Source organism: Carassius gibelio, chromosome B10, assembly GCF_023724105.1.
Source record: "Carassius gibelio isolate Cgi1373 ecotype wild population from Czech Republic chromosome B10, carGib1.2-hapl.c, whole genome shotgun sequence".
Classification (NCBI taxonomy): Eukaryota; Metazoa; Chordata; class Actinopteri; order Cypriniformes; family Cyprinidae; genus Carassius; species Carassius gibelio.
The window spans coordinates 4,173,864-4,191,956 of record NC_068405.1 but is presented as its reverse complement, the minus strand read 5'-3'; the positions used below and the strand labels follow the sequence as shown (position 1 = coordinate 4,191,956).

The following is an 18,093-nucleotide window of genomic DNA, read 5'->3' as shown; positions in this document are numbered from 1 at the left end:
TCATTACAGGGGATCTGTATCTGGGCTCTAGTTGTCCTGGTCTCGGCTGTCTTTCAGGGCAGTAGAGGTCCTTTCTAGGTGCTGATCCACCATCTGGTCTGGATACGTACTGAATCCGGGTGACTGCAGTGACCCTCTGATCTGGATACAGACTGGATCTGGTGGCCACGGTGACCTCGGAACAAGAGAGAAACAGACAAATATTAGCGTAGATGCCATTCTTCTAATGATGTAGAGAGTACATAGGGTGTTATGGGAAGTGTTTCCGGTTCCGGTTTACCTAATTAATGCAGCCTAAAAATCCTTTAACGGATTTGGATATTAAAAGCATATTAGTATGTTATGTGTATGCCAGGTTAAAGAGATGGGTCTTTAATCTAGATTTAAACTGCAAGAGTGTGTCTGCCTCCCGAACAATGTTAGGTAGGTTATTCCAGAGTTTAGGCGCCAAATAGGAAAAGGATCTGCCGCCCGCAGTTGATTTTGATATTCTAGGTATTATCAAATTGCCTGAGTTTTGAGAACGTAGCGGACGTAGAGGAGTATAATGTAAAAGGAGCTCATTCAAATACCGAGGTGCTAAACCATTCAGGGCTTTATAAGTAATAAGCAATATTGTAAAATCTATACGATGTTTGATAGGGAGCCAGTGCAGTGTGGACAGGACCGGGCTAATATGGTCATACTTCCTGGTTCTATAAGAACTCTTGCTGCTGCATTTTGGACTAGCTGTAGTTTGTTTACTAAGCGTGCAGAACAACCACCCAATAAAGCATTACAATAGTCTAACCTTGAGGACATAATTTAGATATATTTTTGAGATGGAAAAAAGCAGTTTTACAAATGCTAGAAAGGCTTTCTAAGAAAAAAATTACTATCAAATAGCACACCTAGGTTCCTAACTGTAAACTTTCTGAATAAAATTCTGACACAGCAAAGCCGCTTTTAGATCTTTAAGTGAACTTATAAATCCCTGTTACAATTGTTTACATTTTTCTGCTCTCCGCTCCTTTTTCATTACGTCACATTATAAATTGTGAACATCACAACCCTCCTTTCATTACTTTTTTTTTTTAACTGTCCACATTTTTTAAAGTCAGTGAGGTGTGCTGGGGGTGTTCTATTTACCCTGACTGCGTATTTGCGATCAGGTGACTGTGACCCAGTGGGGTCAGGGGCTAAGGGTTCTGGGGTTTGTTCAGGAAGAGTTTCAGTCCAGTTCATGGCATCTTGTCCCCCACACAACTAAGAGGAGTGTTTTGCATGTGCTGGTAGAGACCTGAAGTGGATTGGGCACAAGGGCCTGACATGGGATGCAGCCAGCTATCATGGTTTCTACCTGTCTGTTAATGCCAGGGAACCAGACTTTCTCCCTGATCAGTTTCTTTGTTTTGACTAGTCCCTGGTGGCCTACATGTGCAAGTGGTATTGCCCTGACTTGTAAAGATTGGGGGATAACGATCTTTGTGCCATGCAGTACAGTGTCATGGGTTGTGTTTACTCTCAGTTCTCAGTTATGGTATGATTTCATTACAGCATCATCAACTCCATCAGCAAAATCCTGTTTCTCAGACAGTGACCCCCATGAGCCTTCTTTGATGAATTGGATGACTTTGCAGTGGGGTGAGCTCTGAGTGGGGTCAGCTATGGTTGCATTCTGAATTTCTGTTAATGTCATTTCCTTAGGGACAGCGTTTGCAGTAAGGAAGCTCACGTATTCTTTCACTTGTTGTTCGGTGTTTGAAAACTCCTGAAAGACGTGTGAAATGTGTGGGGTGTCATGACATGTAATCCGCTGGGTTGTCCTTGCCAGACTTGTAACAGATCGTGTAGTGGTAAAGCTGAAGGCGTAGACTCCAGCGTTCTATACGAGCAGGCGGCTTGGATTTGGGGTCATTTAAAATCCGTTCCAAAGGTTTGTGGTCACTGACAAAGGTAAGTGGTGCCCCATAAAGATAGATGTGAAAATGCTCACAGTCCCACACAATAGTGAGAGCTACCGGTTTGTGAATATTTTTGATTGATGGGTGACATGGCACTGCTTGCATAGCTTATCACTCTGGTTGGTTCAAATGGGCCATTTCTCTGTGCCATGTTCCTCTAAACGTTGTAATTCAGCTTCAATTCACTTTCTGATATGGAAAGGTACTCTTCTGTGAGTTCTGTGACTGGAGGAACGTCTTTCTTTATGTGCAGCTTGACTTGAAAGTCCTTTAATTTTCCCATCCCACAAAAGAGATCCCCATACTCAGTGAGCAGATGAAATATTGGATTCATGTCCGTCTGGCTTGAGGTGGTCAGGCTGTGGTGGAGTGTGTTAGCAACTTTGATTAGTCCCAACTGACTGGCAGTGTCATAGCAAAGTAAACTGCCGTTACTGCCTTGAAGTACTTGGAAAGTAGCGTTTGTGAATCGTGATTTGGATTCCACCAGTGAGGTGAATATTCCCAGGGTACACAGTAGGGTGTTTGAACCATACGGATAGATGGGAACTGTGCGTTTAGTGAGTGAGGGCTTACATCTCAGGCTCAGTCTATATATATATATATATATATATATATATAGAGAGAGAGAGAGAGAGAGAGAGAGACAGATATATATATATATATATACCAATAAGACTAATAATAATGATTATGGTTATTATTTCTAAATAAAAACATTAATCAAAAGAAGGAATTTTACCTTTGTAATAACATTTCACTACAGAACTGAGTATTTAAAAATAAATATAATGATATATATAGTTGCAATAAAAAAATGCACACTTCGTTACCCTGGAGAAAAACAAAGGGATTTACAAATGTTTACTACAAAGTTCATAATAATTTTTGCTATTTTTCATTCTTACTCGTCCACGGAGGGTGCTCTTGCGCAGAAACACCACAAGTGAGACTCACTGATGAAGTTCCAGGAAACTCAGCTTTCACTGTAGATGTAGCTGAATAACATGCAGATGGACGTTTTACTGATGAAACATGAAGCAAAGAAACAATGACTGCAACAATATATGGTTGTATCGGTGCTCTTCAAGCCATCTTTGGTATTTTTATAAGAATAAAGTTTAATATGCAATGCTAATCAATATAGCCTTTATCACGGTATAGAATAATATAAAGTGACATGATTTCTGCCTCATTCTGTTTAATGAAACCATGTCATATTACAATACCTAATACTTTCCTGTAATCTCTCCACTGCCCTTTCTAAATGATAAAGGAATACAAAATATATATACAATAAACACATTGTCACCTTGATAGGATGTAAATGTTCGGTCAGTTTTTATCTGTTTATAAAGTAGTGATGGGTCATTAAAGAATGATTTGTTCATTGCATCAGTCACGGGACATACGAACGAAAAGACTCAGGATTCCCATTCATCAAATGATCTTTGGTTGCATTAGAATTATTTTCTTAAATCAGACTATAATCCATATCATGTAGGTAAACATTTATTTATTTTTACATTTGGGGGTGTACTCTGGGTACAGGACAAAATTCAGAGCTCGGAGCCCTCCCCTCAGACAGCACCACAAATACACATAACCTTTGTCTATTATATGCAAGTGAGAACGTGAAATTATTTAGTAATATGCCTGGATGAAAATATGTTCAGAAAGTGGACAGAAACTGGGTTAGTCTTTCATGGTTTATTGGTAAGAAACAGCATCAAGACTAGAAGCTATGGCTAAGTGCTATCAAAGGTTTGGGACTACTTTATGTGTTCATACAAACACAGATCAACATACAAACAGTGTTTTGTCCATCCTCAATGCTATCTCTCACAGTCAGCTAGGCAGCGATGCGGTTCATTCAAACTTGATCCCCTGGGCCAGTGGAAGATCTTTGCTGTAGTTGATCGTGCTGCAAGAAAAGAGCGTTTCATTGATGGTTAAATCTGTCAACAGGAGAGTTACTGGATCCATTTTATCACCACCTTTTTCCTAACAAGTCTTAAATGATCCGGTTTGAAGTAGTTCCACTCAAAAAGACCAAATACAGACATTATTACCATGATGATATTTAACATGTCTGTAATTGCTGCGGACAGGAGGAGGATCTTCAGGAGTAATATGTGACCAGAGCCCCTTTCACACTGCCATTCCGGCAAATACAGGGGTAAAGTGTTCCTGTAATTGTTCCCTGGTCGCTAGATTTGGCACTTTCACACTGCCAGTGATGACCCGGTATATGTGCGTGCTTTCACACACAACCCTTGAAGATCCCGTAACGACACGTGACATCAGCGCGTGACGTGTAATGTACGAGTCGACAACGCTTGGCACGTTATACTTTCACTGAAGCAAGCAAACGATCTCTGCGTCAGCGCGGAAAGTGAGGAACTAACTGATCTCTGCTTCATTACAGTTTGCACATGTTTTCGTCGCGAATGTTGATCTTCCTTCAAAACAGCCGGTAAAAGAGTCGCGCGATAACGCGCGTCATCACTTCGACACGGAATTAGATCTGGGTTTTGTTCACACAGCGCTCGTCCCGGATTGATTACCGCAATGTTACTATGTCCCCGACCCGGGTTCGATTCAGTAATCAATTCCGGGACGTGGTTGCTTTCACACAGAAGGCGACCAGGCAATGTTACGGGAATATTGCGGGTCCGACGTGCAGTGTGAAAGGGGCTCAGGGAGCACAAAACTAGTCTAAATAGAGATGTGAACACCATCTGATAGCCACTGTTGGGCAAGTTACTCTGAAAAAGTAATCAAATTACTAATTACTCCTTTTAAAAGTAATCACGTAACTGTTATAACATTATTTCAAAAGTAAATAGTAATTAGTTACATTACTAGTAACGTTATTTTTTTCTCCATGAAATATGAATCACAGCATAGGCCTCATGCTCCTGATAACTATGTTATTACAGCATCAATATTCACACAACAGTTATTTTTAACTGAAGCAAGTGACTGTGTGCATGGTTCTGCAGAATACAAGCACATAGCGCTGCTTTTATAATCTCTAAAAGACATCTCAGTTCATCACAATCTCAGCTCTAACACAATAAATATATGCATAATGAATCTTTCATAAGGTCTACAATTTGTGTATAATGAGAGGATTTGTGAGCATGTGAAGTTCAGCAATGCATTGCTCAACGCTGTAAACATGTGTCATAGCCTAAATAGAAACTCTGAATATACACTTGAAGCTAATTGTTTAGATTTGATATTAGTTCATGTTGCATTTGTGCGATAGATGAATAAACATTTATTGGGTTTAGATATTTTATGTTTAGATATTTCTATTTGGGGTAGTGCTGTGAATGATTTTGTTCTCATGAGTGTGTACCGTCTCGCACCAGGACTCCTGCATCTGATGCTGCTCTGGGTCTCACGAGAGAAGTCTCTAAACACGTCAGTGTGTGTGCTACATCCTTTACAGTCTCTAGATTATAACACACTGCGTTCTGTCAGGGAACGCGGCAGGAACGTATAGAGACCTCCGCTTGATACCCAACACTGCTGAAAGCTGAATAAATCTTCTCTCATTGGTGTCTGGTTTGTGAGGAGGACAATATTTGTCTGAGACACAACTATTATAAATCTGGAATCTGAGGGAGCAAAAACATCTAAATATTGAGAAAATCATCTTTAAGGTTGTTCAGATGAAGTTTTTTTTTTAGTTTTAACTAATCAAAAATGTAATTTAGATATATTTTGTAAATCTACTGTAAATATCAAAATATCCTAATGATTTCTGGCATAAAAGAAAAATCAATAATTTTGACCTGTACAATTTGTTTTTTGGCTACTGCTACAAAATATACCCCAGCGACTTAATGCTTTTGTGGTCCAGAGTCACAAATGTTAATGTTTTTTTTTCTTTTAATGCTTGATGACTGAAGGGTGAGTAAAATAATGTCGCCTCATTGTTCCCAGTTTATGTTCAGCGCAAACCTTTTGCTGATTGATTACAGTCTAAATGGAAGTTACTCCCATAATTTGCTCAAAGCGGCGTGGCGTGTAGGAAAGAGGTGAATAATAAACAGTGTTTTATTTCAAGCATGCAGGATCATTTCCTGAGGATCTGATGTAGACCGATACTCACCATGTGGATCTTCTCATGTACTGCTTCCATGAGTCACTGCCAGACTCACGGCCACCTCCGGTGTGTTTCTCACCTCCTGCACACACACACACACGCAAACACTGTTACAGCACGCTAACACACCGTTACAGCACGCTAACACACCGCTACAGCACGCTAACACACCGCTACAGCACGCTAACACACCGCTACAGCACGCTAACACACCGCTACAGCACGCTAACACACCGCTACAGCACGCTAACACACCGCTACAGCACGCTAACACACCGCTACAGCACGCTAACACACCGCTACAGCACGCTAACACACCGCTACAGCACGCTAACACACCGCTACAGCACGCTAACACACCGCTACAGCACGCTAACACACCGCTACAGCACGCTAACACACCGCTACAGCACGCTAACACACCGTTACAGCACGCTAACACACCGTTACAGCACGCTAACACACCGCTACAGCACGCTAACACACCGCTACAGCACGCTAACACACCGTTACAGCACGCTTAACACACCGTTACAGCACGCTAACACACCGCTACAGCACGCTAACACACCGCTACAGCACGCTAACACACCGCTACAGCACGCTAACACACCGTTACAGCACGCTAACACACCGTTACAGCACGCTAACACACCGTTACAGCACGCTTAACACACCGTTACAGCACGCTAACACACCGCTACAGCACGCTAACACACCGCTACAGCACGCTAACACACCGCTACAGCACGCTAACACACCGCTACAGCACGCTAACACACCGTTACAGCACGCTAACACACCGTTACAGCACGCTAACACACCATTACAGCACGCTTAACACACCGTTACAGCACGCTAACACACCGTTACAGCACGCTAACACACCGCTACAGCACGCTTAACACACCGCTACAGCACGCTAACACACCGTTACAGCACGCTAACACACCGTTACAGCACGCTAACACACCATTACAGCACGCTTAACACACCGTTACAGCACGCTAACACACCGTTACAGCACGCTAACACGCAGATCAACTGGACCAGTGCTTTTCAACCTGAGGGACGCGGTGGTATTGCAGGTGTTTGGTTGTGTGGGCCGCGAGCTGAAAAAGTTTGGGAACCACTGAACTGGACAATGAGGTTGATCAACAGCGCTTTCAGACAGAAATACATTCCCTTTCCTTCACACTGCTCTCAGAACTGCTCTGTTTCTCCACTGACTTGAGACCGAAGTTTTTTTTTTTTAGGGAATTGGAGATTAATTTGCAACTAATTCTAGTGATGATTTAAAGAATAAGTTTAGAAGCCATGACAAGAATTTATATTGAATAACCAGTAAAAGTGTCAGAATTGCAGCACTGAAAAGTTAAAGGAACACTTCACTATTTTTGAAAACAGGCTGATTTTCCAACTCCCCTAGAGTTAAACAGTTGAATTCAGCAGATCTCTGGGTCTGGCGGGAGCACTTTAGCCTAGCTTAGCACAGATCATTGAATCTGATTAGACCATTAGCATCTTGCTCAAATTATTAAATATTTTTAATATTTAAAACTTGAGTCTTCTGTAGTGACATCCTGTACTAAAACCGACAGAAAATGAAAAGTTGTGACATTTCAGGTCGATATGGCTAGGAACTATACTCTCGTTCTGGCGTAATAATCCAGGCACAGTGATATAATGCAGTGCCTGCTACAACCACGTTATGGCAGCAAAGATCCTTGATTCTTTACAACTATCTTGCAGCCCTAATATGGTCCAATACAAATTTAATAAAGCTCAAATGATTGCAGTGGAAGTTAAAAAAAAAAAAAAGGAAAAAAAACATGACAAAACTCAAATGCGTATCCTATGGCCAAACAAACATATTGATGAACTAACGTTAAATATGAAAATACTGTATTTAATACAGCTAGTTCATATATAGTCTGACACAACGGTCATATCACCGTCCTGTGACAGATCTGCCTCCTCTGAGCACAGAAGTTATCAGTCTAAATGATCTGCAGAATCAGTCAACGGTGAAGTCCAACAGTTTATCACTAATATTGGAGATAAAGGAACAGGTTAAATATAAAGGCTACTGAAAACAGGTCAGTTGATATATTATGAGTAAAGTTGAATTGAACTGCTGCATCAGTCATACATCGCTCCGGATCGTGCGCCTCATGATGAGACTGCCACAGAAACAAGAATGAGACGCGTCCTAACATTACTGTGGCATTAAACTCAGTTAGTGAGGGCTCGTTTCATATAGTGCACATATATACTGTTCACATTACTTGTTAAAGTACCTTATACCTGCACACGATGTACGTCTGTTTGTGGATGGACTCTGTAACGGCCAAAACTATGTATTTTTCATCACATTACAGTGCGGAGTGCATGAAAATAAGACGGCAGAGCGACCGTATCATCCAGTGTTTCTCACGTCCTTCTGCGTCATCACAACAGTGTGTGTTAGAAGTGATCAGTCTTTAAGAGAAGGGCTACGAGAGAACCACTATGCATCTTATTATTTTGTCTTTACTTTATTTGTAACGCCAAGAAAGAGTTTATCTCTCATGTATGAGAAGATAACGTGTATCAGCCATTAAATGTGTGGGACACCAACTCCTCGTTTTCTATCTCTTTTATTTCATGGATTTAACCAGTCATCAGAGTCAAAGTGTTTCAACTTCTTCAGCGACAGACTCTAATCCTCTTGCGCTCACTGTGTGTGTGTGTGTGTGTGTGTGTGTGTGAAATGTGGTGCTGAAGTGAAATAGCTGGGCAGTGTGATAGCCGTATTAAAAAGGGCCGCCTAACAAAAATAAAAATAATATTATATAATTAAATAATCTAATAAATAATATAAGAATTATAATGTAATACATTAATATGAGAATGAGCCTAATATCGTCTTGACTTGCGTGGATATCTCTGACTATCGTCGATACACGATACGATCATCTAACCCTAGTTTGTAGCCTTTTTTATCAGGTCTAAAGCTCCATCTCACAGACAGAAGGAATCTGACCATGATTATGTTATGACTGCTCACCAAATACAGCTAAATCTAACAGTTATGACATGTCACATCAACCTGAGGTCACTGTGCTAACAATCTTCCCAAGAGCACTCAAAATACACCATCTGCATGGTTTTAATTGGAATTAGCTAGAGAACAGCTAACCTGGGAGAAGGCTGTTCTTAGCTGCTTGTTCAGTCTTCATCAGAATAGCAGACAAATGGGATTTTGTTGGGACTCAAGGAATAAAAGGATAACTTGAACCCTTATTCTGGTCTATGTCTTTCCCTTTGTGGCAGTGTTTAAACTGCTAAGCGTGAATGATGTGTAGATACGCACCGAAGGCTCCTCCGATCTCTGCGCCGCTGGTGGGAATGTTGACGTTCACGATGCCACAGTCAGAGCCCTTGGGTCTACAGACAAACAACAGTTACACCCTCTTCAGTTCACCCAGACCAGCACAGTCCCTGACCCCTGCACACTCACCCTAACCAGCGAAACACTCGACCCATGTCTTTAGTGAAGATGCTGCTGGACAGACCCTGCTTCACTTCATTATTCCAGGCAAACGCTTCATCCTCCGTCTGAAACCAGTGGAGACATTATTACCAGCACAGTTATAATTATATCATATAACAATAAGCAAAACCACAGCCCACCTTGAATTTAAGCACGTAAAGGATGGGCACGAAGGTCTCTGTGTGCACTATGGGAGCGTCGTGTGGCAGTCCAGTGATAATGGTCGGTTCCACATAGTTACCCGGGCGCTCCATTACCTGAATCACAAATCAGTACATCATCTCGGTTACGAAGCTTACCTTTCACAAACATGCTATGAATACAAGATACAAAACTGTGATGTTTCTCAAAGCAGCAGAATGAAAGAACAGTTTCCTGCAGGTAGAGCAGTGCACATGATGTTTGATAGCAACCGGTTTCATTACAAAACTAACAATGGATTTAACATCTTTCAAATAAAAAAAGTGAACCAAAAAGTAACTTTTCAAATGCATAAAGTTCACAGATGAAACTGACTGCTTCAAGTAAAGTTATCTGACCTGATCTGATAATTAAGCAGGTGAAGCTTGTTAAAGTAACAACCTTTGAAACACGGCTCTGTTGCAGTAGTCCCAGCTAAGTGGATACTGTACTATATGGTGTCCAGTCATTCAGCTCTTCCTGGAGTAAGGAGTATGTCCACTTGAATGAACACCCTGGCCCCATTTCCTCTTGGTGTTCAGAAATGATAACAGCCCTTAACCGACTCAATATAGCACGTCTTGTTTTGTGATGTTCTGTCTATTCACAGGAGCAGACACATGCCAGCTGTGCTTGAACATCTTCCTGAGGCAGGAGACCAAACACTGTTTTCTGTCATACTAACAGCTGCATGAGTGTTTGGTCAATTGTGATATATTTCTATCAAAGTTATAGAAATAGTTCTTGTCATATTTTAATCACCATCTTCTAAACTATAGAGAATTAAATTTTAATAAATTAAGTTAACCAGATAACATTATACATACTCTTTTGGCTTCTGTACCCAATATGTAAAAAAAATGTACTAATAAAAATAACAGTATTGGTACTCCGTATCGTCAAGTACCAAAAATAAATGTATCGTATCGGGCGAGTACTGGAAAAAGTGGTATCGGTGCATCCCTAGTAATAAGAAATGAAATACTTTTTGGAGAGAGTAATTTGTACAGTAATCTAATTACACTGTTGAAGATGTAATAAGTAACTATTAATTACTTTTTTAGATTAACTTACCCAACACTGCTCAAATGGTGCCAACATGTGCAACTGCTAATGCCTTGAGCAGATTTTAGGATCAGTGCGTGAAGCAGTCTCATCAGGAGTTATATCAGGAGTATTAACAGATGAACCCAGATGACTGGCAGGGTGTAGAGCTCCCCCCTCTATGTGCTAACAATATGTGCTGTTTAGGTCCAGATTTTAGTTTCTCAATTAGTGAACCTTGGACCAACTGTCTCTGTCACTGAAAGCTAAATTCAGTACGAGGTGTGGTATGGCCCTTGATTTTGGGTACCCGCTCATAGTAAAGACTCCCTAAAGGCGGCCCATGTGTGTGTTCGGTGTCCCTAGAGGGAACCGTGTCACACGCAGGGTCACGATTCCTGGTCACTGAGGAATGACTGAACACATGTAACCATGTTTCACAGAGAAGTAATAAAATGGTGCGATTCATATCATTTTCCATCTGCGCAGAATGGCCTGCTTGTATGAGAGTTAGCTGAAGAGAGTTTATAAAGGTTTACATTTTGATAACATTATTATTTTTAAATGTCCACCCCCCGAGCCATGTGAGGCATGTATTATTATGGATGGATGTACTTTATTTGACTTCTTTTGGACTGTTGGAACAGAAACACCCATCCACTGCCATTATAAAGCTTGGAAGAGCCAGGGCCATTTTTAATATACAGGTGTAGGGCACTAAGTGTCAGAAGAAGCCCTGTTTCTAGTGTAATAATGACAACATGCTGCAGGTATTGGGAGTGAATGAAGCGTGTTACCTTTCCTCCACACACGAGAGTGCCGCCCTGCTGCTTGGCTTGCTCTACAGCTGAGAGATACTGCTGAACGGCCTGCTCGGTGTGCAGAGGGCCATAGAGAGTGCTCGCTGTTAAACACACAACACATCGGGGCTCATTTACTATCTGCATACTAGAGACGGGCTTTTACCAGAAAAACACTCAACTAAAAGATCATTCAATTATTTGTAATCATTCACACGGTCACCATTTAAGAGCAAGCCCATAATTATTCCACAAGCTTACATTATATACTGTTCAACTTACACATTTATAAGCACTGGGCCTCATACATGCAACACGAGCAACACAAAAAACTATAGATTTATTTATTTTTAAGACAAACAACAAATAAGATGTCAAAGTAAAAAGCAAAATAAAATGTAAACAATTTTCTTTTTCTTATGTTTTATGTGCAGATTTAGTAAGTTTTAATGGGGACACAAGATGCTTTATTAAAGATCATTATTTTGTGTATTTGGTGTAACAGAATATGTAAACAGTAAAAAAAAAAGTAATAAAAACATTTTGTGCTTAAACTACCTAAAGCTAAGTTTTAATGCACACACACACACACACACACACACAGAGACACGTACGAGTGTAAGTTCCTGTGCACATAAATAGAACCGGTCCATGCAGGTATTAGTGATGGAGGCCCGTGATTATCTACTGAACTTACGGTCCCAGGGGTCACCGATGCGGATCTGCTTGTAGGCTTTAGTGATCCTCTCCACAACATCGTCATGTACACTCTCATGCAGCATCTAACAGCAAGAGATCACATGACTAACACTCAGACGGATCCCGGTGTGGTTAATCTAGGATCGCTCAGCACATGTGCTCACCAGTCGTCTGGTCGTAGTGCAGCGCTGGCCAGCCGTTCCCACAGAGGCGAAGACAGCAGACGGCACCACCAGATTCAGATCAGCGTCCTCGAACACTGGGGAAACACTCAGCCATCACTGCACTGCACACCTGGGCATCAGTTTCACTAGCCCTACAGTCTCAGACTCAATAACTCAAGACTAACACATCTGATCCACAGACCCTTTCAGTAAATAAGACACAAACCTATGATGGCATTATTTCCTCCCAACTCCAGCAGCTGACGACCTGTAAAACACAAAATAATCACCATTCTGAAATGTCATCAGTACCCAAACACTGATCTACGGTTCTAGAGCTGGACGCTGTGGCCAGAGACTGATCAGATGACAAAGATAATCACAGTTAATGACTAATCACGTTTAAACAAAGGGTTCTGCTCCTGAGTGAACGTTATAGAAAGGTGCTACTGTGGTGATATCATCAGAACAAGACCTCACATCTGTGGTGGATAGAGGATCTGTGGACTGAAACTCCTAATTAAACGGCTGTCACACAGTGTGTGCTGTTCTTCTGCATCAGTGTTGTTGGGAACATCAGCGCTGTTAAAGAGCTAAGACAACACAGTGTGTGTGGAGAGACGTCTCTTCTCACTGGATCTCATGACTTTCAGAGTGGGGCTAATCCTGCACTGGTGATGTTGTGCTTTAGGTGGCGCTGTGAGACAGAGTTACAGGGGTCATGTGATGCGATTTAAAGTATTACCCTTCTCTGTGCAGTGTTACAAGCTCTTGGTGCATAAAGATCTGTAACGTTGCAAAGACTAAAGTCTCAAACCCAAAGAGATCTTCACCCACGCCCCCCTGTAAAACACCTCGTTAAACACGTCCACATGTTCAGATGTGTGCCGCGCACTGATAAAGATCTGATGTGTACTCGGCACAGCACTTAGTCTTGTGTTGATGTTTTAGCTTCATGTGTAAGTTGCTTCGGATAAAGCATCTGCTAAATGATTAGATGTGAATGTTAATATGAACTCACCGAAGCGTTCTTGTACCATCATGGCCACCTGTTTGCCCACCTGAGTGCTTCCTGTGAAGGACACCAGACCCACCCGCTCATCTCTGGCCATGGCCGTGCTGCACGCACACACACACACACACACACACACACACACACACGTGTACAGGAGGCTGGTTCTGGTTGTTCTAATGGTCTGGTGTGACTGAGGAAAGTGTGTTGGTGTCATACCCGATGTCAGCACCTCCACAGGTCATCGAACAGATCGCTCCAGGAAGATGATTGCGCTCCAGCACCTCAGCTACAATCCTACACACAAACATGAACCACAGCACAGCTAAAGACCTCTGAAACTATTACTAAAAGCCTGTTAAACAGCGGTCCAGTGATCCACACTGACTCGGAGACTAATACACTCACTGTGGACCAGCAACTGTTCAGCAGAAGAAACAAACTCCGGTTTAAAACCACTTTTGAGTGAGAAAATGATGGTACAAAAATAAATAAGCATGACAGATTTGACAAAGATGACAGTATTTAGATTTTTTGGGGTGAACTATTCCTTTAATGTTAATAAAACAACAAAAAGAAAATCACTGAGAGCCTCAGACTTTGAATGCATCCTGTATAATTTAACTGAACTGTTGGCAGTAAAATAACCCTACCCTCTCGTGACGCTGTGCTCACCTGCTGATCATAACCGCTTTGGAAAACTGCACATTATTTGGATAATTGAAAAAACTGATTGTTTTACATAGACCTGGATAAAAATTAAATATTGATATTTAAAATTAATATATTTTCTATCCAATTTTTATGGTTTTACTTTCAATAAAAGTGTGTCAGTTTTATTGGTTTGTATTTTGTGTTATGTTGTATCATTATGTGACATTCTCTGCACAGCTGACTTCACACAATCCAATCAATCATTTCACTCTGAACTACATGTGAAACACAGTCGTGGGGGAACGGATCCAGGTCAGAAAGCTGTACCTGGTCACGGCGACGCTGGTGAGGGGTGTTGTAGGCGCTCCTTTCCTGTCGAGTAAAGAAACAGAGGTCAGGACCGCACACTGAACGCTGTGACCATCCTGCAGTGAGATAGCGGAGGGCTAACCAAAGACAGACGTTTCCACAGATGAGAGCGAGGGCGTTGTTCCAGCCGTACACAGCCACAGGGAAGTTAAAGGCAGTGATGATCCCCACCAAACCCACAGGATTCCACTGTTCGATGAGCGCATGACCCGGCCCTGGGAGCACAGAGACAACACTCAGAGTCTGCTACACCTCAACACCACCCGTGCACCCACTACTCACTTTCTGAGGGGAGAATGGGTCCTCCGATCATACGGGACAGTCCTACAGCGTAGTCACACACGTCCACATACTCCTGCACCTCCCCGACACCCTCCACATAGATCTTGCCCATCTCCAGAGACACCTGCACACAGCACACGGTCACACCCTCACCCCTCACCAAACACAGCCGTCTCCATCAAACCTTACCAAGCGGCCCAGAGCCGTGATCTTCCCTCTCAAAGCCTCGCCGATCTGACGCACGATCTCACCTCTCTTGGGAGCAGGAACCTGCAGAACGAGGAGAAGGGTTCAGGAGGAACTACGGGGTTCAGCCACTGAAAGATCTCTTATTTTCTGGATCTCTTCAGCAGTGCTGCCTCTCTTCTTTTGGCTATGTTTACATGCATCCCATAATCTGTGAGTAACTGGACTGAAAGCCTCGATGGAAACACCTTAATCGATCTGACTGAGCTCAATGACACTTCGACCTGAATGAAAGGGGTGGATTATTCCTTTTCTAAAACGATCAAGAACACAAGTAAACGCTCGTTACAGATAAAGTAATGCAGTGATCATGTGTGTCTGTAGTAAGATAACTCCTGACAGTGTGAAAGCTTACGTCTGCCCACACTCTCCACGCTTCTTGTGCTTTCTGCACGGTCTCCTCATATTCTGCCATGGTGGCCTGTGAAAGAGAGCATTCATTCAGAGAGAGGCATGTCCTTCAGTGTGCTTCATCATGTGGTGTGTAATTACCTGGCGCACTCGGGCGATGGGCTCATTGTTGGCTGGACAGTAGGAAGTGACCACCTGAACGACACAGAGCATTCAACACTTCCTGTTCACAGAAACAACTACAGACACACCGAACACAACTGAAGAACAAACATTTAAATGGATGTACACAGACTGTTTACTGAAGCTCAGAGGAAGCAGGACTGCATTGACACTGCAAAACTACAGCAGGACAATGTTTCAAGTAAATAAGAGTATCTTTGATCTTTAGGTGTAGTTGTCTGGTTGTGTTGTGTCTGTCATCTTCAGACGGGTTGCTGAGCCTCAAATAAACGTGACTTTGATATGGTCAATATATAACAGCAGAGCTGTGCAAGTGATTTTCAGTGCTCGGTGCGAAGCACTTTATTTGTTCTTCTGACATGCATTCAGGAATCTTTAAGATTACTTCCAACAGAACAGCACACATTTTATGGACAATCGTTTCGTAAACCCAGGTCATTCTGACTTTACTACGACAATCTGGTGCTTCTGAATCAGCTACTGGAAGTGTATTTTGTTATTAGTTTAGGTATTTGCTGTTGAGTATTCGTTTAAGTAAGATATTTGTATTGAATGTTCAAATGAGGCATTCATCGATCCTCTAACGTTACTCGGGATCGGTATTGGCTCCGATACTGGCATTTTATATGATCGGGTATCATCAGACGAGACCGATCCACATCTCATATTGTGTGTGTACTATTCTGTGATTGTTGAGCTCAAACACAAAAACATTATAAAGCACCTAAACGTTTTGTGCACTATATTTGAAGTGTTCTGAAGCTGTTCCATAGTTCAGTGTGAGGTACAGATTCATACTGAAGTCATTCAATCTGCCGTGGTACAAGAGAGAATAACATCTCCTTTTGTAGATTTAAATAATGATTTAATAAGTTAATGAACCTGTCTGCACTGCCACGCGACTTTATTCATCGATACATTATATTTGTCAGCAACTTACGACTCCTTAAAATAAAGTGTTACTTGTTACTATCAATATTTTGCAAAATACTGTAAATGTTTTACTAGTTAAGCTGATGTTTAATAGAAGTTAGAATTAACAGACTGACTGTTTTCTGATCTGTGCAGAAGCCACAAGTGAGGAAGCAGGTTAACAAACTATAACTAGTTAAGTTATCCTTGACTAGAGCTGTAACTTCACTCGGAGTTAACACAAGCCTGTAATCTAACAGAAGAGACCCGAAGCTGTATTGATCGTGCAGTGACGAGCGCGTCGCGGTGCAGCTATATTTAGCGCGCGTCGCGTCGCGTCAGTGATCCTCTCACCTGTCCCTGGCCGCCCCAGGAGCCGTTATACACGCCGTGGTTATCGTCGCTGAGGCCCAGCTCTCTCAGCCAGGCGTACTGCGGCTGGTTCACGAGCAGCGTCGACATGTTGACCGCCTTGGATCCGACACGCGGACAGAGTTTAGTTCTGAGCGCGAGGAGCAGCGCCACTCTCTGCGTAAGCACGCGCTGCATGGCGAACAACTGACGCACAGCACGCAGGAGCGCCAGGCGCAGCCGTCCCCGGTCACGTGCTCACGGCGCTTCTGATTGGTCAGCCAGCGACTCACCCCTTCAAATACACACGTGTGTCTGTCCCTGAAGCACAAAACATAAAAGAAACACGTATAATTCGGACCCATACAATGTATTGTTTTCTTTTAGTACAGATATACAGGTCCTTCTCAAAAAATTAGCATATTGTGAAAAAGTTCATTATTTTCCATAATGTAATGATAAAAAATGAACTTTCATATATTTTAGATTCATTGCACACCAAATGAAATATTTCAGGTCTTTTATTGTTTTAATACTGATGATTTTGGCATACAGCTCATGAAAACCCAAAATTCCTATCTCAAAAATATATATGAAAAATATATATTCATATCATGAAAAGGTTCTCTAAACGAGCTATTACCCTAATCATCTGAATCAACTAATTAACTCTAAACACCTGCAAAAGATTCCTGAGGCTTTTAAAAACTCCCAGCCTGGTTCATTACTCAAAACCGCAATCATGGGTAAGACTGCCGACCTGACTGCTGTCCAGAAGGCCATCATTGACCCCCTCAAGCGAGAGGGTAAGACACAGAAAGACATTTCTGAATGAATAGGCTGTTCCCAGAGTGCTGTATCAAGGCACCTCAGTGGGAAGTCTGTGGGAAGGAAAAAGTGTGGCAAAAAACGCTGCACAACGAGAAGAGGTGACCGGACCCTGAGGAAGATTGTGGAGAAGGACCGATTCCAGACCTTGGGGGACCTGCGGAAGCAGTGGACTGAGTCTGGAGTAGAAACATCCAGAGCCACCGTGCATAGGTGTGGGCAGGAAATGGGCTACAGAGAAGCAGCACTGGACTGTTGCTCAGTGGGCCAAAGTACTTTTTTCAGATGAAAGCAAATTTTGCATGTCATTCAGAAATCAAGGTGCCAGAGTCTGGAGGAAGACTGGGGAGAAGGAAATGCCAAAATGCCTGAAGTCCAGTATCAAGTACCCACAGTCAGTGATGGTCTGCGGTGCCATGT

The 18,093-nt window shown here is 42.3% G+C and overlaps 1 protein-coding gene across 1 annotated transcript; it reads right to left on the bottom strand.

Annotated features, from left to right (window-relative positions):
* Positions 1-3,638: 3,638 nt before the first annotated feature.
* aldh7a1 (aldehyde dehydrogenase 7 family, member A1) lies at positions 3,639-17,100 on the bottom strand. Its single transcript, XM_052567019.1, has 18 exons — positions 16,849-17,100; positions 15,541-15,594; positions 15,404-15,469; positions 14,992-15,072; positions 14,803-14,926; positions 14,603-14,735; positions 14,479-14,523; positions 13,717-13,794; positions 13,507-13,604; positions 12,712-12,753; positions 12,486-12,580; positions 12,320-12,404; positions 11,620-11,726; positions 9,739-9,855; positions 9,566-9,663; positions 9,419-9,492; positions 6,070-6,145; positions 3,639-3,867 (listed from the first exon to the last, which is right to left on the bottom strand). Exons 1-18 carry the CDS (start codon positions 17,041-17,043, stop codon positions 3,813-3,815), a joined length of 1,623 nt encoding a protein of 540 aa, XP_052422979.1. The 5' UTR covers positions 17,044-17,100; the 3' UTR covers positions 3,639-3,812.
* Positions 17,101-18,093: the final 993 nt, after the last annotated feature.